Source organism: Sarcophilus harrisii, chromosome 3 (assembly GCF_902635505.1).
Source record: "Sarcophilus harrisii chromosome 3, mSarHar1.11, whole genome shotgun sequence".
NCBI classification, from domain to species: Eukaryota; Metazoa; Chordata; class Mammalia; order Dasyuromorphia; family Dasyuridae; genus Sarcophilus; species Sarcophilus harrisii.
In genome coordinates this window covers 504,357,295-504,384,130 of record NC_045428.1, presented here as the reverse complement: position 1 = coordinate 504,384,130, position 26,836 = coordinate 504,357,295, and the positions used below count along the sequence as shown (strand labels likewise).

The window sequence follows — 26,836 nt, the reverse complement described above, 5'->3', positions numbered from 1 at the left end:
CCTGAGAAAAGCCTTTTTATTTGATCACTATATAGAATCCCATGATGCCCCATTTGTAGAGCATTGTTGGACATTGAATTCTTCCTCGTAACTAAATTTTCTAGTCATCCAAAGTTTAACTCTCTAAATGCCAAAGGTTTTTCTCCTCATGTTCCTTTGCCAGGTAAATCTTTCTAAAACTAATTACCACATTTCCTTGCCTTCATAAGCAGGATATTGGGTATAATTTGACTTTGTCTTGATGTTTAGTCATTGTACACACCATTGATTATCCAGTGCATAGAGCAATGATGTCCATGTGTTTAGGGAAGTGCATGAGGCATTTGGTACTTATATGAAATAGCCCCAAATTGTTCTCTTCTTGGAATTCTGGGCTTGTCATCTAGAGATCTTCTCACTTCTAACTTACTATCTCATTTTTTTATTGCCATCAGTGGGCCTTCCTTTAGTCCTTGCAGTTCTTTGTAATCTGCTGTGAGTTTGGAAACAAATGAACCATACCTGTTAGCACTGTCTCAAGTAAGAGTAAATGGGTGCTAAGAAACATTCTAAGGGACTCTCTTTCTGAGTAATGTTCAAGAACTTGACTGTAAGGAATTTGTAATGTCTATTTAGGCCACTCAGAAGCATTTGGGACTTCTTTCCTTTTCTTGGCTATTTTCAGATGTTTGAACTACCTGTTAATAAGATGGTTCTTAAATCCCAAAATTAATTTGGATCCGTAAACTATGTATTGTCCTAAATTTTAAGCAGATGTTTCATCATCCTAAAAATCAAGAGGAAGAAAGCATGTGATATTATATTCACATACAGAACTTACCTTCCTCCAGTGAGTGCTCCCTCCATACCCACATGTATCAGAGAAGAAAACAGGGTATCATGAAGGCAGTTCCAACAAAGCTCTCAAATGTGGACTCTTATGTTTGACCTCCTGGGACCAGAATAGCTAAATATGAAAAGGCGCATCCCTAGTAACTTAGCAAGTGATGACTACCTCTGCTAGTTGTGTAGGGAGTTTTATCCAACCAACATTTATTAAGCATCTTTTGTATTCAGAGCCCCATGCTTATCACTGGGGAAGATAAAAAATTTCAGTGAGATATATTCCCTTCCTTTCTGAAGTTTACCATATAGAAGAGAAGATTTAAATCTGCTTGGATGGAAGGAAGGAAGATCCACACAGGTCTAACATCACAGATTCTTGCAGTATTAAAGTTGCTAGGTCCAATTGTTCCCAAAATGCATACTATTGTCTCTACAAAGTCCCTCCTGTGTATTGTTTTGCCCAAAATGAAAAAGACATATTCATTTTCTCTTAAGGAGAAAAAAAGCCTTAGAAAATAGCAATTATCTTGATTAACTCATTGAAATGGAAATATACTAAATAATTCAATTGTCTGCAGAGCCTGGACAAGCCATTTTCTTCATTATTAGCCAATGCAAAGTTTTTGTTATTATTGCTTTTTAAAAAGTGTACGTAGACATATATCTATCCCCATCCCCTCTCAGTTTCCCCCAGACAATTGATTCAAAGGTTCTATGTATCACAATATTCCTTAACATCAGCTAATCCTTAGAACCAAAATTCATATATACCCAGTTCAGTTCAGTTCAGCAAGAATGTATTAATTACCTGCTGTGTGCCAGTAACTGTACTGTATACTAAGGATTCAAAGAAAGAGGAGAGTAGAAGGCCCTCTGCTCAAGAAACTTCTTTTCTACTAAAGAAATATAACACATACACTGATCAAAAAAATACAAAAGAAAGACAAATTTATTTCAGGTGAGACCATGAACAGATAAGGGAACATCAGAAAAAGTCTTCTATAAATAATTAATAATAATCTAGAAAATAGTAATTCTATTATATGTAGATTCTATAATAATTTTAATATAAATTCTATAATAAAAATAATCTGTAGAAGAACCTGATCTGTGCTTTGAAGGAAATGCACAATTCAATGAGATGGACAAGAGAAAGGAAAATATTCAAAGAATGGACAGATAGTTTAAAGACACAGACAAAAGATAAAGACAAAAAGGCAGAAGATGGGGTGTCATGTCCTGAACCATTTGAAATGTGAAATACAAGAGGGAAACAAATGTGTAATCAATCTAGAAAAATAAGTTGGAATCAATTATGACATTCAATGCCATTCATAGATGTTTATATATTATTCTAAAGGCAAAGGAAAGCCATTGAAACTCCTAGAGATGGGGAGTGATATGGCAAGACCGTCTCTCTTCCTGAGTGTCTTAACAAATTGCCTGAATATACTTTGCCTAGAAAATCTGAAGTACCATATTGTGTGTGTGTGTGTGTGTGTGTGTGTGTGTGTGTGCACGCGCATGTGTGTGCCTTTCAAAGAAATCTTTCCATAAGGGGAATGAGCTGACTCTGAGGAAATGGGTTCTCCCAACAAAGGATATCTTCACACAAAGCCAACTGTTACATGACCTCCTCAAAGGGATATTATAAAGAGGAGTCCTGTTTCAGCTAGAAATTGGATTCTGTTCCTATACACTTCAATTTAACAAACAATGTAAACTGAGACAGACTGACTTGCCCAGGGTCTCATCATATTAGAACTCGGGCCTTCCTGACTCCATTCCCAGCACTCTGTGCCTCAGGCATCCTAGCTGTTGGCTCTGTGATCTAGGTCAGACACTTTTGTATACTGGGACTCATTTCCTTCTCTGTGGAATTAAGAGATTTAAATGAGATGATCTTTCCCAAGTTTCTTCCAGCTCTAAGTCTAAAGTAATAAAACCAGCACTTAACAACCCAAACCTCCTGCACCAAATAGCATTAGGGACAGAAGGTGCAGCTTGTGGAAACCCGTGGGCCAAGGAAGGGAGATTGATGGATCAGCAATTTGGGCAGGTCACACCAATGCTCCATTGATCCAATTAGGTTTCTGCCTTTCCAGTTGATCTCCTCAGCCGCACTGATTCCATATAACTGTTTAGCAGCTCACTAAACCCTAACCCAACTCCTGTCTCACTAAATCTTTGTCTTGCCTGCTCCCAGACTAAGGGCTGTTAAGACAACAAGCTTCAAGCTCAATCTCAGAATCACAGAATTGCAGAGTTAGAAGGGACCTTAGCGGTCCTCCAGCCACAACCCTTACTGAATTTGTCTTGAAGACCTCCAGTGAAGAGATCTCACTCACTCCTGAAGAAATCAACCGATCCTGTTTGGAGACAATCCCCCTGACAGCAAGCCCAGCTTCTGACCACTGTCACTGCTCCTGCCCTCAATTTTCTCTAACATTGGATAAAGTCTGTTTCAAATTTTGGCTGCAGAGGAAACTGAGAATGTGTCCTAACAAGAAATAGCCATGGTCTAAAACAGCTTTGCAAAATGGGACATGTTGGTCATAGGAATAACTTTATTTATAAGTTTGCCCCAGTGAGTAGCAGGCTCCACATCAGTTTCCTGTCATTCATTCATTTAGTAACTCAGCAAAAAACACTCACTGAGCATTAACAATATTTTGTGTTCTGCAGCGGGTTAGGTAAGACTAGAAGGAATGTAGACAGGTTACAAAACAGAGCCCTGGAGATTTTACAGTGTAGAATAAATATGAGATAGGAAAGCTACCAAATAACAGAGTAAATGCTCTCATTGGAATGGTATAGACAGGAAATGCTATCTGTCTGGGTACATGCTATATTGCTTCTTAGCTGGAGTAGAAGGCAAAAGCTCTCAAGACTGGAGTATTTTGTCTTTGTATTCCCAGGGCTCAGCATAAATGCCTTGCCCTTTTGGAGCGGGGTGAGGATGGGAAGATGGGGAATAGGAATTGCCATTTCATAATTCCAAGGAGCTCCAGGTAGGAAGGAATTTTCTCTACCAGTGTAGAAAAGAATGAATTGCACAGAGCCAGCATATCCTGTATGTCTGTGTGCATACCACATATCAAAGGTGAGATTTGAGCCCCAAATTCCAAGTCCAAAACCAGATAGCTCTCACCATTTCTGCCCACATGCTATCTCTCCCCAGGGCAGAGTCAGTGATTAATAAATAGATGTTGAATTACGTCCAATGGCTGAATTAAAGACGGGGGCTAGCTGGAATGCTGGTATAGTAATTCAGGAAATTGTTAGGTCCTGGTGACATTAATGGCTTTTCCCTCCAGGGATCATTTGTGATTTAGGTAGAGTATGTCATAATAATAGCTAGCATTTATATGGCACTTTAAGGTTTACAAAGCACTTTACAAATATTATCTCATTTGATCTTAATACAACTACTCTAAGAGGTAGGTACTGTTATTTTCTCCTTTTTACAGATATCAGACAGTGGAATTCATATAATCGTGTCTGACTCTTCATGACCCCATTTGGGGTTTTCTTATCTTAGCAAAGATATTGGAGTGGTTTGCCATTTCCTTCTCTAGCTCAGGCAAACAGGGTTAAGTAACTTGCCCAGGGTCACACAGCTAGTAAGTGTCTGAGGCCGGATTTGAACTTCCTGACTCCAAGCTCAGCATGCTATCCATCGTCGCCTCTAGCTGACATAAGTGGCCAATAAGGGAGAACGTCATAACCAAAGCTGTTCAGTGAAACTGATTTCTATGCAAAGTAGCAAGCTCCCCATCACTGGGGACACTAGCTGAGTAGGGAGAGTGAGGGAGGATGACCCTGTTTTAGGTTTCTGTAGATATATTTCTTTCATTGAGTAAAAGGTAGAATTCGAATTCTAAATATGTTCTGGTAAGAATTCTGTATGATTGTCAAGATCACCGAAAACCAAGGTCTCTAGAGCCACTGATTGGCAACAAATATTATCTTGCTCTCAGATGTTGAAACTGAGATAAACAAGTCTCCTTTTGGAGATGACCAGCACTTGTTAGCATCAAGCACTAGCTATCTCTTCCATCATCACACATAGGACACATGCTCAAGGAAAGCTTAAATAGCCTCCTGGACTTGTCACAGCCTTTGAACATATCTCCAATCCCTTTCTCTGCAGAAACACTCAGGAAATAGTGCATGTGGGCCAATACTGAAATTTGGGCCTCTTCCAGAACCTTAGCATTTATAAACAGGACAATCCAGATTCACTAGGAATCAGCCGCAGATACTCAGCTTGAAACACAGAGCAGTGGCAAAAACCTTGGACAGTACCTTAATAATCTACTGTTTCTGACTTCAGCCTCCCCTCAACCCCATTGAGAGAAAGAAGTTGGACTAATTGATCTCAAAAATCCTTTCTATGATTTAGAGTCAAATAAGATAACATACATACTTGCAAACTTTAAAAATTATATAAATGCTAATTATTAGTATTATTATTATTATTTCATTTGATCTTTCTCATAGTGTTGGGAAATAGGGTTGCTGCGGGGGGGAAATGTTTTGTAAACTCTAAATACTAAATACATATGAGTTATTATTATACCAAGACTCAACTATAGCTCTTTAAGTCCCAGAATCCCAGATCCTTGTCAAGAAGAAAGGGATTAGCTAGAGAAATGGGAGTGAAAAGGCAAGAGAAAACAGAGTAGAGATCAAGTCTCCATCATTTTCTTCTTGTTAAAATCCACTCAGTACCATGGATGCTGCCTCAGCCCTGAGGCAGCCTTAAATATGTTTCTAATATTCAATAATCCAATTCAGAAAACATTTGTTAAATAGCTATAGTGTACAAGGCACTGTACTTGGTGCTAGAAATTTGAAAAGGAAACTGTCCCTGCTCCCAAGGAGTTTGTTGGGGGAGGTAGGAGCAGGGGAGTGGCTTGTACACAGGTAAATCAATATACAATATATACCAAGTAAATTCAAAGTGGTATTGGTAGAGTAAACTCAGGAAAGACCTTTCATGGGATGGTTCATTAGAATAAAGCTCCTTGAGGGTAGGGATTGTTTCATTCTTTGTAGTCAGAGTGCCTGGCACATAGTAGGTGCTTTAAAACCCTTTTTTGATGTTGCTGAATTTTCAGGGAATTAAATGTTGTTATTGGAGATAGGGGTGAAGAGGAAAAACATTCCAGATGTAGAACATAGCCTGTGCAGAAGTGGAAAATAGACTATCACATACAAAATCAGAGGTACCAGAAATACTTAGCATGAAAGTGATACTTTCCCCAAGCCTATAGTGTGATAGAAAGTATACAATACTGGGATTCAAAGCACCTGGATTCAAGTCTTGCTTCCATCTCTTATGTGACCTAATTCTCTGAGACAGTTTTGGCATCTATAAAGTGGAACTAGCAATACTTCTACTACTTATCTCATAGGACTGTTGAGAGAATCAAACAGGATAACAGCCACATCATTTATCTTTGTTTCTAATACCTACAACAGTGCATTGTATATAGTAGATAATTAGGAAAAGTCATGATATAATTGAATGAATGAGTGAGTGAACAAAGTACTTATTAAATGCTTACTATGAGCACAGCACTGAGGATACACAAAAATAATAAAATAATAATAATAATAATCCCTGCTCTCAGAGAGGTGAAATTGGGGGGGGGGGAGAATGAAAGGGAGAGAACATAAACTGAAGGTTTCAACTATATGTCAGATAGAAAGGTCCTATGATCCTTCAGATGAATTGAACTTAAGAGTTGAGAGGTCTGGGTTTTATTCTACTTCAGAGGTATGCCTTGTAAACCTCCAAAATTCTAGAAATAGATGCTCATGTTATTAATCAGAAAGGAAGAGTGGGGGAATAAGGACGTAAGGAATACTATATTTCCAGAGCAAAAATAATTGACAGAAATAATGGGCATGTGGGTTTTAAAAAAAACTCCTGTTGCATTTGCAAGTAAGTGCTAAAGGCTGTTATTCAGACCTAATTTTTACACTTCATCTGCCCTTAATTAAAAATAATAATAAAAATGTTAATAGCATACTTGCTTTTCCATCTCACATCCACATCTACAGTAGAGTAGGAAAAACATTAGATTGCTTGCATGTGACCTTTGGGAAATATTTATGGAAGATAAATCATACTCTCACCCCAAATAAAGTACTGGTAACATATTATCAAAGCCACAAGATAATTACTAATGATCATAGAATCATTGGTTGGAAGCCACCTATTGCTTGGTTCACATAAGCGGTAAATAAAAGAGCTGTGATTGAATCTGTATCTGCAGCCTCCAAATATAATGTTCTTAATCTGCCACCCTATCTAGGGACCAAGAGTTCTTAAACTAGGGTCCAAGATTTCAGAGATCTGTGAACTTGAATGAGAAAAATGACATTTTTATTTTCAAGTACCAAAATATTGACCATTATCTAATTCATCTAATTCATTAGATAATTCATCATCTTAAACTGAGATTAGACCTATGGATATATTTCAAAAGCTCTCTGAACTTGTATGAAGTAAAAAAAAAATTTGACTTCTAATTGAAATTCAGCATGCCTTTTAAATATTTAAAAACATGGTACTGAGAAGGGAATGCATCAGCTTGCCCAATCTACCACAGGGCCCATGATACAAAGAAGGGTAAGAACTCCTGGTCTAGGCAATGGAGAAAAAGGTAGTCTAATTAGATTTTAATTATTTTCAGAGACAGAGATAAAAATCCCTAAGTTGCACATTCTCCTCCATTAAATTAAATTCAACAAACATTGATTGAGGAACAAATGTGTTTCAAGACTTTTTGTGAAGATAATGAGTTTGTTTTGAACATATGCATGCTCAAGGGCTAGTGGGACACCCAAGTGGAACTATATCCAATGCTTTTAACTTAAACATAGCTCTGTGGATTGTAATAGCCCTTTAAGTTTTAAAAAGTACTTTTCATACAACAAATGTGCATGAAATACATAATCTAAGTATTATCATCCCCACACTTCAGGTGGATAAACAGAAACTTATAAAGGTTAAATGACTTGTCCATGACCATATAGTTAATAAATATTTGAAGAAATGAATAAATTTATTAAGTGCCTACCATGTGTGAGGCACTATGCTTGGGCACTAGGGATAAATTCCAGTGTTTCCTTTCTGTTACTTATTTCCTATTTCTCCTGTATGTAGCCTGCTTTGTATGTATTTGTTTGCATGTCGTCTCTCCCAATAGATTATAAGATCATTGAGGGCAGAGATTGTATTTTGCCTCTTTTTGTATCCTCAGCATTTAGTACAATGCCTGGCACATAAGAGGTACTTAATAAATGTTTATTAATTGATTGAAATAAAATAGTAATTGCCCTCAAGGAATTGACATTCTAATAGGAAGAGGTGACACATACTGGGAAGTGGTGGCTAAAAGAGGGAATTTGAGAATGGGAAGGAATAAAGATGGGGAAGGGAGCCATTAAGGAATTGTCATGTTCTTTCCAAAAACAAGTTGGTTTTATGATTCCCTGAGAAAGAAATGGGAAGCAAGACACAGCCAGGGAAGAACCAAGGATGAGTGGGATGCCAAACATTGTCCAAGACCAGTCATGAAAAAGTTGGACAGAAAATCAGGAGAAACCTAAGTGTGAATCCTACCTTGCCCAGTGTCAAATGGCCATTTATTGACTGAGAGTGAATTTTAACCCAGATATTCCTGACTCAAGTTCCAGAATTCTATCCACTATGCCACCAGCTGCCTCTTCAAAGTCACTTTTCTATTCTTTATCATATTTTGATCTGTCAGAGCTCCTATGTACTTTCAGCATTATTCTTCCTGTCTTACCGATAAGAAAATTAAGGTTTAAAATTGAAATAACATATTTATCATTATATAGTGAGCCTGTGAATAACCCCCAAGGATGGGTAAATAACACTCATTCACATATTTATAGATCTCTAAGACTGAACTCTATATAAAAGTTATATAGAACTCTTAAGGCCCTCCTCCTCAGTAATCCAGGTCATGTTATATCATTTTACAAGGAAGGAAACTGAGGCCTCTGGTTATCCCTAAATTATCAAACCTTTTTTATTGTCTACAATTATTTTATTTGTTTTTAAATTTTTGTGTTATACATAAAATATATATACATTATTTTGTTATACATGTATATTCACTTTTTACATATTTCCACATGAGTCATGTTGGTAAAGAAAATTCAGAACAAAAGAGAAAAACCATGAGAGGAAAAAAAAGGGGAAAAGGGTGAAAAAGATCATCAAACTTTTCCTTTAGAAGAGACATTTTACATTAAAAGAGGAGATGTCTCCAACATCTGAAGTCTCTTTTATGCAAAAAGTTCTATGATCTAGGGAAGGATGGAAACAAGGGAGCAAGAAGGAGGGTATCATTTGTACCACCCAGAGACCTCTGAATGTTTCCCAGTACAATCCTTCCCGAGACGAAGGCAGAATGGACCCCTCTGGCTGTGTTAGCATACTTCTAGCTTGGCTGATTCTCTCTCATGAGCTCCGGGCTAAGGTTACACTGTGTTTGCTTCACTGGAGATGCCAAAATATTCAACCCTCCTGTCACCAGCACTGGTCTCCTTCAGCACTAACAAGCACATTGAGAAGCAGGAAGATAGTGCCTTTCTCAGAAATTGAGTTTTCTGACTTTTTTATCAGGCCCTGATGTGGTCGTGTGTCTGCAAGAATTATAGTCATTATGACAAGGAGGAGGAGCAAGAAAGAGATAGACAGAGAAGGAAAAGGAAGAAAAAAAGAGAAAGAAGGGTGATGAGAAAGGGAAAAAAGGAAAGAGGAAGGGAAAGGGAAAGAAGAGGAGAAAGGAGAAGGAGGGAGAAGGAAGGAAAAGAAAGAGGAGAGAGAAAGAGAAAGGGAAAGAAGGAAGAGGAGAAAAGAGAAGGAAAGAGAAGAAAGAGGAGAAACTAGGGAGAAGAAAGAGGAAAAAGGAAATGAAGGAAAGAAGAAGAGAGGGAGAAAGACAGAGGTAGAAGGAAAAGAAAGAGGAGAGAGGGGGAGGAGGAGGAGAAAGAGAAAGGAATAAGCTTTATTAAATTCTTCCTGTGTACTAGGCACTGTGCTAAGCACTTTATAAATATTATCTCATTTGATCCTCATGACAACTGGGCAAAGATGTTGTTATTAACCCTATTATACAAAGGAAGATAAAACAAATAGAGCTAGTTACACAGCTAAGCATCTGAGGCAGATCTGAATTCAAGCCTTATGATTCCACCTGTCTGACACTTCTGTATAACCCTTTACAATTTACAAAATGTTTTCTTCACAACAGCCCTGTATTATTATCCCTTTTTTACAGATAAGGAAAATCAAAGCTCAAGGAAATTAAGTGATTTGCCCAGAGTTGTGTAGCTAATTTGTAAGATGTGAGTATCCATAAGACTGAAAAGTCTGGGGATTAGTACATAACTCCTCTTATAGTCAAATATAGTGATTTGTGAGAATTGAATGAGATAATATTTATAGACTATTTTGCAAAACTTAAAGCAGTATATTTAAATCATAAGAACAATAACAATGACACACTCTTTGGAGTCACCATTCTACTGGAATCTCGGAGGGATTTCCAGAATAATGTAGTACAACCCCGACCAAAAAATATGATCTCCATCTACTCCATCCCAACAAGTGACCCATCGTCTCCTCTTGTTGAGATGGAAGATTATGTCTCACTACCTCATTCCAACTTGGGCAGCTGATTGTTATTACCACATAGCAAGCTCTTATTAGATTCATCTTCATTTATTCATTTAGAAGCCACACTGAGACATGTGACCTGTATGTTTTATTAACTTGTCTTTATTAACTTATAACAGAAGACTATTACAAAACAGTCTCCTCATAACTATCCTATGAGGCAGAGAGTACAAGTAATATTATACTCATTTTACAGATGAGAAAATTTAGATCCAGAGAGAGGACTGGGCCTGCCCCTGGTCTCATAGCTAGCAAGCTACAGAGCTGGGATTGAAATCCAGATCTCCCAGTTTCAAATCCTGTTCTTCTCCTCCTCGCCCGCCCTGCCTCGGGACACCTGCTTTTTGCCTGTTTGCCCCATTTTGGTTCAGCCCACTCTTCTGGTCTGCAGGTATGACAGCTTTGGCCGCCTGACAAACGTGACGTTCCCCACTGGCCAGGTGAGCAGCTTCCGCAGTGACACTGACAGCTCGGTGCACGTCCAGGTGGAAACATCCAGCAAGGATGATGTGACGATAACCACCAATCTGTCAGCCTCCGGTGCCTTCTATACACTGCTCCAGGGTGAGTCAGGGCCAGGGGGTCTTGGGACTCTGGGGAAGAACGAAATGGGGATGGCCAACTCTCCATCAGGAAACACATTTCTTCTGCTAAAAAAATTAATTTCATAAGACTTAGACCTACAAGGGAGGAGCTTTGAACATCATCCAAGTCCCATTTGTATTACAAAAGGGGAAACTGGGGCTCAAAAGGAAAGGATTTTCCTGTGGTCATCCAGGCAGCAAGCCACAGAGCTGAGATTCAATTTCCATAGCCACAGAGGCCAAAACCAGTTTTTTGGAAATTTCTCTTGTGGCTTACATCAACACTACACACACACACACTCTCTCTCTCTCCCTCTCTTCTTTGTCTCTCTCTCTTTCTCTCTGTCTCTCTCTCTCTTTCTCTCTCTCTCTCTTTCTCTTTGTCCTCTCTCTCCTCTCTTTCTCCTCTCTCTGTCTCTCTCGTTCTCTCTCTCTGATTCTCTCTGTCTCTTTCTTTCCTTCTCTCTCTCCCTCCCTCCATTGTCCCCTCTCTCTTCCTCCCTTCCTTCCCCTTTCTCTTTTTCCCTCTCTTTCTCTTTTTCCCTCCCTTTCTCTTCTCTCCCCCTCTCTTTCCCTCCCTTCCTCCCTCCCTCCTTTTCCCTCTCTCTCCCTCTCTCTCTGTCTCTCTCTTCCTGCCTCCTTTTCTCTTTCTCCATCTTTCTCTCCCCCTCTCTTTCCCTCCTTCTCTCTCTCTCCTTCCTTCTCTCTCTCTCTTCCTCTCTGTTTCTCCCTCTCTCTCCTTTTCTCTCTCTCTCTCTCTGTCTTTCTCTCTCTCCCTTCCTCCCTCCTTCTCTCTCTCTCTCCCTTTCTCCCTTTCCCTCTCTCTCCCAGCCTAGCTCATGGATGGCCTAGACCAGTCTGAATCCTGTAAACCCTCAGCCTGACATCTCTGAACAGTATCTCTCGTGGCATTGTCATGTTCTGTTCTCATCTGAACAAAGACTGAAGCATCCATTAGTGCCTAATCCAGATGACCTCAAGTTACTCTGCCTTTCTAATGGCTTCCAAATTAAAGACACTTTCACACAGATGCAGACAGGGAACATAAAGGGAAACACGAATGAGTACATCTAATTATGAAGGGGTTTGGCTTTGAAGACATTCCCCTTGCCACTTGTAAAAAAAATTCATTTGTGTCATTGGAGAAACAGAGAAAAAGAGCTTCTGATCTCAGATGTAGAACATTATTATTAAAATGTCATTATCATGAGTTGATATAGAGCTAGAAAGGGACCTCAAAGGTCATTGAATCTAACCACTTCATTTTACAGATAAGAAAATTGAGACCCAGAGAGTTTAAAGGATTTATGCAGGGTCACACAAGCTTGGACCTGAGTTCAAATGTGACCTCAGACACTGAGTAACTATGTGACATTGAACAAATCACTTAGCCTTTTTCGCTCTTAGGTTCCTAGTCTGTAAAATGGGGATAATAGCACCTACCTCTCAGGCTTGCTGTGAGGATCCAATGAGAGAATAATCGGAATATGTTTAGCACAGTAACACATAGCAGATTCTTCAAAAATTCTAGCTATGAATAGTAGCAGTAAGTATCTCCAAGGACTTCTGACCCCAAGTTTTCCATTACTTCTAGTAACTTCTTAGCTTGTCCTTCAAAATATATTTGGACTGAAGTTTCGTACATACTCATGAGTGTAAAATTTGACCTTTTTTTCCCCACCACACTGTCTTCTCACACATAGTTCCTTTAATGAGATCATGAGACAGGTCTGGGGCACAGACCACTGGGTCTGGAGTCAGAAAGACCTGGATTTGAAACCTTTCTCTGCTCAGTAATTGTGTCACTTGGGGTAAGGGTCCTCATCTATCCCTCTCTCATTTTCCTCAAGTATAAAATAAAGCAATTAGCTTATATGAACTCTAATGTTACTTTCTAGCTTTAAATCTGTGACCCTCTAATTTAAGTTACTGATGAGAAAAGACTCAATCAAATTTTTCTAGAAAAAACGAATATTCTTGTCATCACATCACTGACTTTAATGAGTAATTGGTTTTCTCTTTAAGATAACACTTATTAAGGTTTTTAAAGCTGTGGTTGGTGTGTATTGGTTTTTGTTTGTTCCAACCTATTTTTCTATGAAGCACTTTACAGAAAGTAGGTTAATAATTATTCAAAGTAAATTTCTAAATTCTGATGAAAATGTTGAAAATGTGTTTTATCATTTATTTTTATCCATCATCTACCTATGATAAGTTTCAAATTGTGAAGAGTATAGAGTAGGTCCTCAGCAAACAAGTGACATAATGTTAAATTTGGAATACAGTTAGAATACAGAAAATAGAAATTTGGAACCAGGAGGAACCTTTAACCACAGAATATTCAAACATTAAATATAAGGCATAGAATTTTAGAACACAAAAATAGAAATTTGGAACTAGGAGAAACCTTTAACCATAGAATGTTCAAACATTAAATGTAGGACATAAAATTTTAGAACACACAAAATAATAAATTTGGAGCCAGAAAGAACCTTTAACCATAGAATGTTCAAACATTAAATGTAGGATACAGAATTTTAGAACACACAAAATAGAAATCTGGGACTAGGAGAAACCTCTAACCATAGAATGTTCAAATATTAAATTCAGGATATGGGATTTTAGAACACACAAAATAGAAATTTGGAGCCAGGACAACTTATGACCATTGAATATTCAAATATTAAATATAGGGCATAGAATTTTATAACATAGAATACAAAAACACAAAATAGAAATTTGAAGCTGAGACGAAACTTTGACCATAGAATATTAAAACATTAAAAAACATAGAATTTTAGAACATAGAATATAAGAACACAAAATAGATATTAGCAGCCAGGAGGAATCATAGAATGTTCAAACTTTAAATGTAGGACACAGATAAAAAACTGAAGCTCTGAGGATTAAAGTAATTTGCTCAAGAATCTGGAGTCGGGAAAACCTGGGTTCAGATTTTGACTAAGAAGCTTACTAACCTTACTTAATCTCTATTTGCTTTAGTTTCCTCATCTGCAAAATTCAGGGTGATAATAGTACCTTCCCTCCTAAGATTGCAGTGACCATTAAATGTGATATCTGCAAAATACTTTGCAAACTTTAAAGCACTATATAAATCTAATTATTAAATTGTTATCCAGTGAATGAGTGGCAGTTCCAGAAAGCCCCAGGGTACTTCTCTTGTACTTTATTGCTGCTTATTGATTGATTGATTAATTGTTCAATAGCTGTTAGAATTATTCTTGAATTGGTTTAAAGAAAGCACATACTACCCCATGCTACCCCATGCTACCTGTTTAACAGAGTTTCTCTGTCTCTGCTCTTCCCCCAGACCAAGTCCGAAATAGCTACTACCTGGGTGCTGATGGCTCCCTGAGGCTGATGCTGGCCAATGGCATGGAAGTGGCCTTGCAGACCGAGCCCCACCTGTTGGCTGGCACTGTCAACCCCACAGTGGGCAAGAGGAACGTGACGCTGCCCATTGATAATGGGCTCAATCTTGTGGAATGGAGACAGCGCAAAGAGCAGGCCAGGGGCCAGGTCACTGTCTTTGGACGCCGGCTACGGGTAAGCAAGTGGGTCCTTGACCTGTAAGAATCCCCAGTTCAAACTGCTCATTTTATAGATGAGGAAAACAGGGGCCAGAAAAGTGGCGCAGGATCTGGAAAGCCAGACTTCAGATCAGGATGGGTCTGAATCCAGCCTTAGACACTTACTTGCTATGTGACTCTGGGCAAGTATTTTTACCTCTTTCTGCTACAATTTCCTCTTCTGTAAAATGAGGGTTATAATAGTACCCACTTCCAGGGTTATTGTGAAGATTAAATGAGACAATACATATAAAACATTTTGCAATCCTTAAAATGCTCTACAAACTAGATATTATTGTTTTAGTGGTTATAAATTGTAATTATTGATGAATTAGTAATTAAGTGATTCTTTATTAGTCTTTTTATTATTGATTAATATTAATTTTGATAATTATTTAACATTGATTACATTAAGTAACCTCTTCAAGTGACTGGTCAAACATGTAGCAAGTTTTGGAATTAGAATGAACTCAGGTTCTCTGTCTATAAATCCAATTCTCTTTCTTCCAGATTTTGTTACCTGGGATCAGTGAATTTTTTTAAATATCTTTATAACTGTAGTTCATTACATTTAGTTTCCTTTATCATTCTATATTTTTTACAAATATTTACATTTATTCATTTACAAATATGATTCTGAGACTGCCCTCCTTTATGTCATTCTGCCATTGGTACTCTGCCTCCCCCATGATATCTCTTTTATCTCTACTATGTTTGTAGCTATCTACGTCTCTGTCCTGCCCTGCCCCCCTCTCTTTTCCTGCTCTAGCTATTTTGTATGAAATCTTTGTATTTTCTATTAAAAAGGTGCGACTTCCCCAAAAAATATATATGATTTTAATAAGGGCTCTGTAGACTTCTCCAGTGTACCGAAAAGGGTCCATGGTACAAAAAAAAAGGGTAAGAGTCCTGCTCTGATGCATAATCTTGGATGTTCTTACGAGCAATCATATCCAGTCATTTGATAAACTTTGATTAAGCACCTACTTGTACCAGATACTGTACTAAATGCTGAGGATACAAAGAAAAGTTTAAAAAAAAAAACACCAGTTCTTCCTCTCAAAAAGATTATAATCGAATAGTGTAGACAACATGCAGACAACTATATACAAGCATGATATAAAAGCAGGATAAACTGGAGGCAGTCAACGCTGAACCATAGGGATGGACCATGATGAAATTCTGTTTAGAGCATGCTGAGTTTGATATGGTAGCAGGACATTTTGATCAAGATATGGGCTAGGTGACTCAAGGTGCTAGGATGCAGTCCAGGAAATAGATGAAGGCTGAAGGTTTATAGGTCTGGGAGATATCTGTATAGAGGAGATGATTAAATCCAGAGGAATGAGTGTAGAGGCAGACAGGAAGGTAGCCTGGAATGCTGGCTCAGAGCCTGCCGAGGCTTAGGGAGCTGGAGATAATGAACTAATGAAGAAGGCTGAAAAGGAGTGACCCAATAGAAAATGAGGAGAGAGGATCCCAGAGCCTAAGAGAAGCCAGACTGCCTCAATAAAGAGGCTTGGTCAATAGGGTCAAATGGTCTACCAGAATGAACCCTCAGAATAGGTTTAAGTGATATTGCTGGATCACAAATTCATACCTAGAAGGGAAATCAAATCCTGTTTTACAGATGAGGAAATTGAACCCAGAGCACTAAAGTATCATGTCCACTTCTCCCTTCCAGCATCATTGAGCAGCTTTGAGAAAGTCATTTAAGTCAAGGGGGGTATTGAAGCCAGATTGCAAAGGATTGAGAAGAGAGTTTGGAGGAGAGTTTTTGTTTTCTAAATATAGAAGAAATGTGAGCATTCTTGTAGATAACAGGAATTAGAGATTCTAGGTGAGGGGGGACAATTGTTGGACTATCAGGTACAAGGTGCAAGAGGAAGGGTTATCTTTGGTTCCAATACTTAACAGCTCTGCAGATCAGGGGAAAAAATAACATCTTCCCTAAGCTTTAGTGTGCTTATCTGTAAAACAGCAATTCTAATACTTTTCCTCCTTACTAAAATTGGTGCAGAAAGGACTTTGTAAAACTCTCAAATGCCATAGGAATGTGAGTTGTTATTCTTAGTAATGTTACTGTTGTCTTTGTGACCATTCATGTTTTCCATGGGTTTTCAATCAGATGGCCTTTAAGGTTCCTTCCAGCTTCTAAGCTAGCTAGAAGCCCATGGCCACCTAGAATACTGTCTGATATTAAAACGTTATTAGAGTTAGGTAAGGGGGAGCTTTCCCAATACCATAACTCATTTTTTACAGATGGGAACTTTTTAATAAAGAAGGATGTAAAATAATCTCTCTGCTGCCAAGCACGGTTCCCAAGCTATCTGCTTAATTCAATTTTATTTATTCAGCCACAGAGCTGACACACAGTCTCGCAAGAGCCCTAGCTAAGCGATAAGACTCCCGCCCTCATCTCTGAAGCAGTGGGCAGTCAAGGCTGGACGTTACAGAAGGATCTTGAAGGATGACACAGCTAATGGTCCCCTCACTGAAGGGAACCATCTCTCTCCACCCAGCATTCTCAGTGTTTTCACCATGAGCCCAGCCCCTGCCTCCTGTGCTCTCATCAACACTGATGCTTCATGGAAATTCTATGCGACGATATTTTTTATCTCCACAATTGTGTCTGATTACCCCTGGGAAGACAGCCTTATTACAGCCGTGCCATCCCGGTCTCTACAGTTAGACTTGTCTCAGCATTTTCATTATAAATCCTCATTTTCAAGGCTTTGTAACTTGGACAGGCAGAGGCTGGAGGTGGGAGCAAGTGGGAAGATGCCGCCCACACACCTCTAGGAGCTGCTCCTCTGCCATTTTTCTAAGTTGGGGGAGTCCAAGGGGAGAATGGAAGATTAGCACCTTGGAAAGGCTTGTGTATTCTTCTGGGATTCCAAAGAGCCACTCTTTCAAATGGGGCCCTCAGCCTTCAGAGCAGGGTCTTCGAAGGAAATCTTTTAAAACCAGTTTTCCCACAAAGAAGAGTTGAAATGATTTAAGTGATGGATTGTAGTAGGAAACTAAGTATTACTATCCATATCTAGATCTGCCTCTTGTTCTTAAAACAGTCAGAAAGCAATTCACCCTGACAGTTGTTCTTGCTCCTTTAAGTTCATGTGGTATAATTCATCACTATTAATTGTACTTTTTTTTTTAAGGCAACAGAGTGTAGGGGAAAGAGCATTGGCTTGAAGTTAGATGGCCTGAATTTAATCCATGATTTAAACACTTAATAGCTTTGTGATGACCTTAGACAAAGAACATTTCTCTTAGAGCTTCAGTTTCCTCATTTTTTAAATGAGAGGGTTAGATAATCCATATTAGGTAATAGATAATCTCTAAAGTCTTTTGGAATTCCCATGACTATAAGGGAGTCAATAAGTAGAATTCTTAGGAATAAAAAGTTAGCTGCTTATCTTTACCAATCCTCAGGACATATACCAAAATTATAGCTCGCATTTATTATAGCACTTAATATGTGACAAACTATATACTAAGTACTTTAAAATCATTATCTCATTTAGATTAGGTAGCAGAGTGGATAGTGCGTAGGCCTGGAATTAGGAAGATGTGAGTTCTAATCTGCCTTCAGACACTAGCTGTGTGATTTTTGGCAAGTTGCCTCAGTGTCCTTATCTGTAAAAATGAGGATAATCTCCTACTTCCTAAGAGTATTGGAGAAATAAAATGAGATATTTATAAACTGCTACATAAATGCTGTTATGATTATCAGCTAATGATAATCATAATAGCTAGTACTGGCTATTATTAGCTAATGATAATAATTAATAATAATCCTAGCTATCATTATTAGCTTATGATAATCTAATGCTAGCTGATGATAACTACTGCTAACTATTATTGATGTAGGTATTATTCCCATTTTACAAATAAGGAAATTGAGGCTGAAAAATGATTTGTCTCAGGGTTCCTCAGCTACTAGTGTCTGAAACAGAATTTGAAAGAGGATTCCTTATTTCAAGTCTTCATTTGAGTAAAAGAGAAAGTTAGGGTGAAGTTTTAGTTGGGGCTTAACGATTTTGAATACCAGGCAAAGAAATAAGATGCTGAAGATTTTTAGTTGAAGGAAACCAGATCAACAGATGATAAAGATTATTCTGACCAAAACAAAAGCAATTCTACTATATAATCAGAGAAAGCACAGTGCTGTTACCATTTTGCAAATCAAATTAGAGAAATCAGAGTTCTGGGTTCTTGGACTTTTCTCACTCCCTATATAGTACTTGGGAGCATCCTAGAACTCTAGACTTGGTGTAAAAGGCAGAATTTTTATTGGAATCAGGGCTTAATTTAAGATCTGTAACTTTTCCAATTTGGGCACTTCCACACTGCACAGTGCAGCCTTCCTATCTCTTAGTACATGGTCTTCTAACGTTGTCAGAGCCAGACAGAGCTACTCTTATTTAATTAGTAGGAAATTCAGCATCTCAGCTACTCTTACTTAATTAGTAGGAAATGCAGTGTCTCAGATAAAGCACAAGACTTGGACTTTGGTGACTTGAGTTTGAATACTGACTCCTACCTCTATATGTCTTTTCACTTTGAGGCTTCTCATCTTCCTTATCTGTGAAATGGGCATAGCAATGACTACACAACCTGCCTTCCAGGGTTGTTGTGAAGAGACTGTTTGCAAACTCAATGCACTGGAGAAGTGGGAGCTGTCATTATTATTCCTCCACAGTTGTCTTTCCAGCCATTTCTTTAAGGAGTATCCCCAGGGAATCTTGGAGAAGTCACTAGGGGTGGTTCCTCCAGTCACTGTGGGGAACACTGGGTCCCCAGGTATAACTGATAATTCGAACAGCCCAGTCCCCACCAGAACATTGCACCAGCATACATTTCAATTTCCTTTGAAAGTCAGAAAAGCAGGGGATCCCAAAGGAATAACAGTAAATCACAGCTTTCAGATTTTAATAAAGAAACGGAATTTTGCATCCTATTTCTGTATTTATGACTAACCCCACAGGTATCAGTCTGTGCCGCTAGTGACATACTGCACAGGGCCCCGCAGCTTAAACACTGGGGCCTGTTTATAATTTCCCAGACAGATACATGTGGCCTTTTGGCTCATTTTCTTTTCCTGACATTAGCCCCTGATTCTTTGATAACTGTTTCATAAGCTCCCTTTTGAGAAAATGAGAATGTTCTAAAGAATACTGGGCTTTGGAATCCTGTGATGTGATTTTTACCAGCCTTAAGACCTTACAGAAATCATGAATCTTAAGTTTCTCGGATGAAAATGGCTGTGATAATTTTTGCACTGCCTATTTCAGTATTCCTTTTAAACTAGAACATGCTATGGAAATATAGAGTAATACAATAATTGTATCCTAGAATATTTATTGGACTACAAGTCCAGAACATTGGGCTCGAATTCTAGCTCAATTATTAAATTGCTATATGACATTGGTCAAATTACTTGAATGCTGACCCTTCCACTTATGAAGGCCATGGAGGCAAAGCATCTTCATCTGTAAAATGAAGGCATCTGTCTAAGTGTTCATTCCCTTCTAATGTTCTGATCCTCATTGTCATGGTCCTGATCAGCTGAGTTAAGGTTTACTTATCACTTTAAGGTTTGCAAAGCTCTTTACAAAGGTTAGTTTATTTGGTCTTTGTAAGGTTGACTTGCCCAGAGTCACACAGTTAGTGAGAGTCTGAGGCTGGAACCTTCCTGATTCTGTCCACTAGGCACCTGGCAGGCTAACATTCTGTTTTTAAGGCCCTTTCCACTTTTTTTTTTTTTTTTTTTTTTTTTTTTTTGCTTTTCTGTGTTTTCCATTGTAATGTTCTATATTCTAAGTCTCTAACAGGCTATTCTCCAAGATGCTCTCCACATGCAAGAGTCTGGGGACTGGGATCCTCACTAATCTCTCTCTTCACTGCTTCTGCAGGTTCACAACCGAAACCTCCTGTCCCTGGACTTTGACCGAGTGACTCGGACAGAAAAGATCTACGATGACCACCGCAAGTTTACGCTCCGGATCCTGTACGACCAGGCTGGGAGGCCCAGCCTCTGGTCCCCCAGCAGTCGGCTGAACGGCGTCAACGTGACCTACTCCCCAGGGGGCCACATTGCAGGCATCCAGAGGGGCACCATGTCAGAAAGGATGGAGTATGACCAAGCAGGCCGCATCACATCCAGGATCTTTGCCGACGGGAAGTCCTGGAGCTACACATACCTGGAGAAGGCAAGGTTCTTCTTCCCTGACCTCTTCTGGGGAGGCTCCAAGGCCGGTCCCACACCTGGGGCATTCTTCACAGAAGCTGTGGTTCAGAGGAAAGCCCAAATCCCAGTTCTGATGCTTCCTAGCTCGTGGCACCGCTGGGTGGCCCCAGTGCACCCAGTGCCAGGCTGGAATCGAATTATAAGTTCAAATCCAGCTCAGGCACTTACTCATATAACCCCGGGCAATTCACTTAACACTGCTTGCCTCTGTTTCCTTGTCTACATATTGAAATATGAGCAGTTGTATTTCTTCAGGTGTATTACCAGTTAAATGTTGTTCCTCTTTCTCAAAGAGGACCATGACATCAAAGAGGGGATGCCATGACATGCAAGTGGATTGGATTTAAATGAGGTCATCGGCCTCACTTTCCCCTCCAGAACCATCAGGTTCAGTGGAGCACCACTGGAGATCACTCATCAATTAAAAAAATCTTTTTGATGAAAGAAGTGTGGTCTTGCAAAAAGAGTATCAGGTCCATAGCCAGGTTCAAATTCTGGCCCTAATAATTAATGATCTGTATCACTTAGGACAAATCACTTCCCTTAGTGGGCTTTAGCTTTCTTATCCATAAAATGGGAATAAAAAGATTATTTAAAAATAATAATAAGTTATCCTATCTGCCTTACAGTATTATGTTATATTATGATGCATTATGATGAAAGAAAAAAAAAGTTTGCAAATTTCCAATCATACTATGATAGTGATGATCTGTGTCACTGGGCAAATTACTTCCCTTTGGTGGGCCTTAGCTTCCTTATCCATAAAATGGGAATAAAGATAATAATAATAATAGCTATACTACCTACTTATAGTGTTACAAAGAAAGAAAAAAACCCTTTGCAAATTTCCAGTCACACTAGAGTGGTGATGATAGCTATGATCATGATTTCTGTGCCAGGCCCAGCTCTGCTCTGGGCACTGTGGGAGAGAGAGCGGGGAACTAAGACCCAGTCATAGTTCTCTTGCTCCTTCAGTTCTGAGGTTGGGAGATAAGTCACAGACCAGGTGAACGAGGAGATACAAAGGAGAGAAGCAAGTGGAAGGCCGGGAGAGCTCTGAAGGGAGGAGGAATCTGTCTGCAAGAGCTGCTTGGAGCTGCTGGGCTCTCCTGGCAGTTGTCCTAAGTTGTGTCCTGCCCTTTGGGAGCCGTGGGGGGCAGGGACAGAAATCCGGGGTGTTTTGCCGTGGGGGGCGCTGACAGAGATCCGAGGTGTTTTGCCGTGGGGGGCAGATGGGGCGTTTTGCCGTGGGGGCCTCTCACCCACTCTCACTCCCTCTCTCCGCTCCCTTTCCTTCCTCTGCAGTCCATGATGCTGCTTCTCCACAGCCAGCGCCAGTACATCTTTGAGTTTGACAAGAACGACCGCCTGTCTTCAGTGACCATGCCCAACGTGGCGCGGCAGACCCTGGAGACCATCCGCTCCGTCGGCTACTACCGGAACATCTACCGGCCCCCCGAGGGCAACGCCTCGGTCCTGCAGGACTTCACCGAGGACGGGCAGCTGCTGCACACCTCCTACCTGGGCACGGGCCGCAGGGTGATCTACAAGTACGGGAAGCTGTCCAAGCTGGCCGAGGTGCTCTACGACACCACCAAGGTCGCCTTCACCTACGACGAGACGGCAGGCATGCTCAAGACCATCAACCTGCAGAACGAGGGCTTCACCTGCACCATCCGCTACCGGCAGATCGGGCCCCTCATCGACCGCCAGATCTTCCGCTTCACGGAGGAGGGCATGGTGAACGCACGCTTCGACTACAACTACGACAACAGCTTTCGGGTCACCAGCATGCAGGCCGTGATCAACGAGACGCCCCTGCCCATCGACCTCTACCGCTACGACGACGTGTCCGGAAAGACCGAGCAGTTCGGCAAGTTCGGCGTCATCTACTACGACATCAACCAGATCATCACCACGGCCGTCATGACCCACACCAAGCACTTTGACGCCTACGGGAGGATGAAGGAGGTCCAGTACGAGATCTTCCGCTCCCTCATGTACTGGATGACGGTGCAGTACGACAACATGGGGCGGGTGGTGAAGAAGGAGCTGAAGGTGGGCCCCTACGCCAACACCACGCGCTACTCCTACGAGTACGACGCCGACGGGCAGCTGCAGACCGTGTCCATCAACGACAAGCCCCTCTGGCGCTACAGCTACGACCTCAACGGGAACCTGCACCTGCTGAGCCCCGGGAACAGCGCCCGCCTCACCCCGCTGAGGTACGACCTCAGGGACCGCATCACGCGGCTGGGGGACGTCCAGTACAGGATGGACGAGGACGGCTTCCTGCGGCAGAGGGGCGGCGACGTCTTTGAGTACAACTCGGCGGGCCTGCTCGTCAAGGCCTACAACCGCGCCGGCGGCTGGAGCGTCCGCTACCGCTACGACGGGCTCGGGAGGCGGGTCTCCAGCAAGTCCAGCCACGGCCACCACCTGCAGTTCTTCTACGCGGACCTGACCAACCCCACCAAGGTCACCCACCTGTACAACCACTCCAGCTCGGAGATCGCCTCCCTCTACTACGACCTGCAGGGCCACCTGTTCGCCATGGAGCTCAGCAGCGGAGACGAGTTCTACATAGCCTGCGACAACATCGGGACCCCGCTGGCCGTGTTCAGCGGCACTGGCCTGATGATCAAGCAGGTCCTGTACACGGCCTACGGGGAGATCTACATGGACACCAACCCCAACTTCCAGGTCATTATCGGCTACCACGGGGGCCTCTATGACCCGCTCACCAAGCTGGTCCACATGGGCAAGAGGGACTACGATGTGCTGGCCGGCCGGTGGACCAGCCCGGACCACGAGCTGTGGAAGCGCCTCAGGAGCAACAACGTCATGCCCTTCAACCTCTACATGTTTAAAAACAACAACCCCATAAGCAACGCTCAGGATATCAAGTGCTACATGACAGGTGAATTTTTCATTCACCTCTCCCTGCTTCCCTCCTTCTTTCTTCCTCTCTTTATCTCTCCCTCCCTTTTCTCTCCCTCCTTCCCTTCATCTCTCTCTATTCTTCTCTCTCTTTCCCTCTCCCTTTCCTCTTTCCCTCCTTCCTTCCCTCCCTCTTTCTTCCTCTCTTTATCTCTCCCTCCCTTTTCTCTCCTTCCTTCCCTTCATCTTTCTCTATTCCTCTCTCTCTTTTCCTCCCTCCTTCCTTCCCTCTTTCTTCCTCTCTTTATCTCTCCCTCCCTTTTCTCTCCCTCCTTCCCTTGATTTCTCTCTATTCCTCTCTCTTTCCCTCTCCCTCTCCTTTTTCTCTCCCTCCTTCCCTCCCTCTTTCTTCCTGTGTTCATCTCTCTCCCTCCTTCTCTCTCCCTCCCTCCAAATCTCTCTGTCTCTCTCTGTCTCTCTCTCTGTCTCTCTCTCTCTGTCTCTCTCTCTCTCTCTCTTTTAAGGCCCCTCCTATCTCTGATAATCTATATTCTAAGGCCCCTCCAAGCTCCAACATTCCATGTTCTAAAGCCCTCCTGCATCTAATACTCCATGTTCTAAGGGTCTTCCCAGCTCTGATATATTCTGTGCCCTCAGACCCTCCTGAGTGTCATGTCCTGTCCCCCATGAGAAAAAAAAAAAAAGAGGAGGAGGAAGGGAGGAAGAGGAGAGAGAAAAAGGTCATTACTTTTGAAGGGCCTGTTGTTAAACATGAATATTTTAGCAATTGTACACTTCATGGTGGGAAGCTTTGCTGCCAGCCTTGGAAAAACCTGATGGATTGAGCTGACATTTCCATTACATCTGTCTGCATTAAGCACTCCTCTTGCCATGCCCTCAAATGAGTTTACAGTGAAATGTGTTGGCAGGTTACTGTAGCTGAAAAAAAAAAAAAAAAACCTCAATGTGATATGAAATGTACTTTTCTGTCAGAGAAAAAAAAAAGTTGCCACTGCCTTTTGGCAAATAAATTAGTCCCTTTCCCCCTTTCTTTCCTCATCAGCCTTCTTCTTAAATGCACAGACACACACACACACACACACACACACACACACACATATGACATACATGCTTTGTCCCTTGACTGCTTAATAAAAACATGTTTTCTGTGGAGCAAATAGGTGCTTCCAGATGTACTACAGTGAAAAGAGCCATGTCATTCAGGGATATCAGAAGATCTGAGCAACTGGGTAATATAGTGGGTAGAATATTGGACCTAGAGTCAGAAGGCCCTGAGTTCAAATCCATCTCTAGACACTAGTTATATGAGCCTTGACAAGCCACTGAACTTCTGTCTGCCTCAGTTTCATCTTCTGTAAAATAAGGATAATAAAAGCACTTATCTCCCAAGATTGTTGTGAGGATTAAATGAGATAATATTTGTAAACCTAAAAACACTATACAGTACACAAATTCTGATTCTGCCATTGATTTGCTATGTGATCTTAGGGGAGGCATCCTCCCTGGATCTCAGTTTTCTCATGTGTAAGATGAAAGAGTTGATCAAAATGAACTCTTAAGAGTCCTTCCAATATCCTCGGATTCTGGAATCTGGTCCCATTTTTCTCAGCTTCTGAGGTGCCCCCCGAGCCTCCTCTTGCCTGTGTGTATGTAACTGCAGCCATACCTTAGGATGGGCTAGACTCTGATCCCTGCCCATCACAGACCTCAATCTGGTGGAGGATATTTCTTGCAGAAGGGAAAGAAGTAGGGTAGAAGAGAGCACTTTCCAAAGATATTTACCAGATAATTCTCCTAACTCTTCCTTAGGAAATCATGCTCCATGAGCTGAAGAATGAGTCCTTAGAATTTGGAAGTCTTAGAATCCTAGAATACTGAATTGGAAGGTGCTCAAAGCTAGGGGAACCCTTGTTCAGTTATGGTTAGAACAATGTCTATTTCAACGTAAAAGTCTTAGGATACTTTGATCTCAGAGGACAATGTGTCCAATACTCTCCTAACATCCTCTTCAGATACTTTGATAACTACCATGTTTCTCAGTCTTCTCTTCTTCAGGCAAAACATCCACAGTTCTTTCATCCAGTCCTTGTAGAATTTGGTCCCAAGTTCTCTCAACATCTTGCTCACCCTCCATGGTTTTTTCAATGGATATTTCTTGATTTAACGATTTTATTGCTCTTGTGATTACAAACCAAAATAACCAGCTTCTCTGCCAGCCATATAGTCAAGTTTGAAATCACTGATGGTAGGATGCTGCCAATGCTTAAATTAGGTAGAATATGTCTTTCCCTCCATTTCCTTACCTAAAAGCAGTAGAATTATGAAATCTTCCAGTTCCTGAATGTTAGCTCTGAAGGACCATGGAAAGTTACATGAACATAGAACATGGAAAATGTAAATGGGAAAATGGGAAAGGGCAGAAAACATATAATATTTAACACTAGAAGAGACATTAAAACATAGAATGTTTAAAATGGAAAAAGAACAGAAAACCTATAATATTTAGCACTAAAAGGGGCCTTAGAACATAGAATGTTAAAGATGAAAGGGGCCAAAAACATTTTATTAGCACTAAAAGAGAACTTAGGATATGGATATAAGATATTAGAAATTAGACCCAAGGAACCTAGAATATTACAGCTTGGAAGAACCTTAGAACAATAGATTATTAGAGCCAGAAAGATGCTTAGAACATAAGAGCTGGAAGGAGCCTAAAAGATAGATTACTATAACATGAGAACTGAAAGACACCATCATTAATACAACTCCCTGATTCAAATCAGAGGAATTTGATCCCCAGAAGGACCCTAATAACTTGATGAAAGTCACACAACAAATTAGGATAGCAGACCCAGGATTAGAATCCAGGATGGAGAATTCTTTCCACATGCTACTGAACATAAGATTTAGAGCTCATAGGGACTGAGGCCTCATGAGATCTTCCCTAATATCACAC

The 26,836-nt window shown here is 40.7% G+C and overlaps 1 protein-coding gene across 5 annotated transcripts in view; it reads left to right on the top strand.

Moving 5' to 3' along the window:
* The window catches only part of TENM4 (teneurin transmembrane protein 4), a 1,164,499-nt gene that overhangs the window by 1,120,798 nt on the left and 16,865 nt on the right, over positions 1-26,836 (top strand). For all 5 annotated transcript variants that reach the window (XM_031963708.1, XM_031963710.1, XM_031963707.1 and 2 more), the window contains 4 exons: positions 10,944-11,116; positions 14,468-14,703; positions 20,645-20,941; positions 22,285-23,899. In XM_031963708.1, coding sequence (XP_031819568.1) covers positions 10,944-11,116; positions 14,468-14,703; positions 20,645-20,941; positions 22,285-23,899 — 2,321 coding nt within the window. The remainder of the gene's footprint in view (positions 1-10,943; positions 11,117-14,467; positions 14,704-20,644; positions 20,942-22,284; positions 23,900-26,836) is intronic.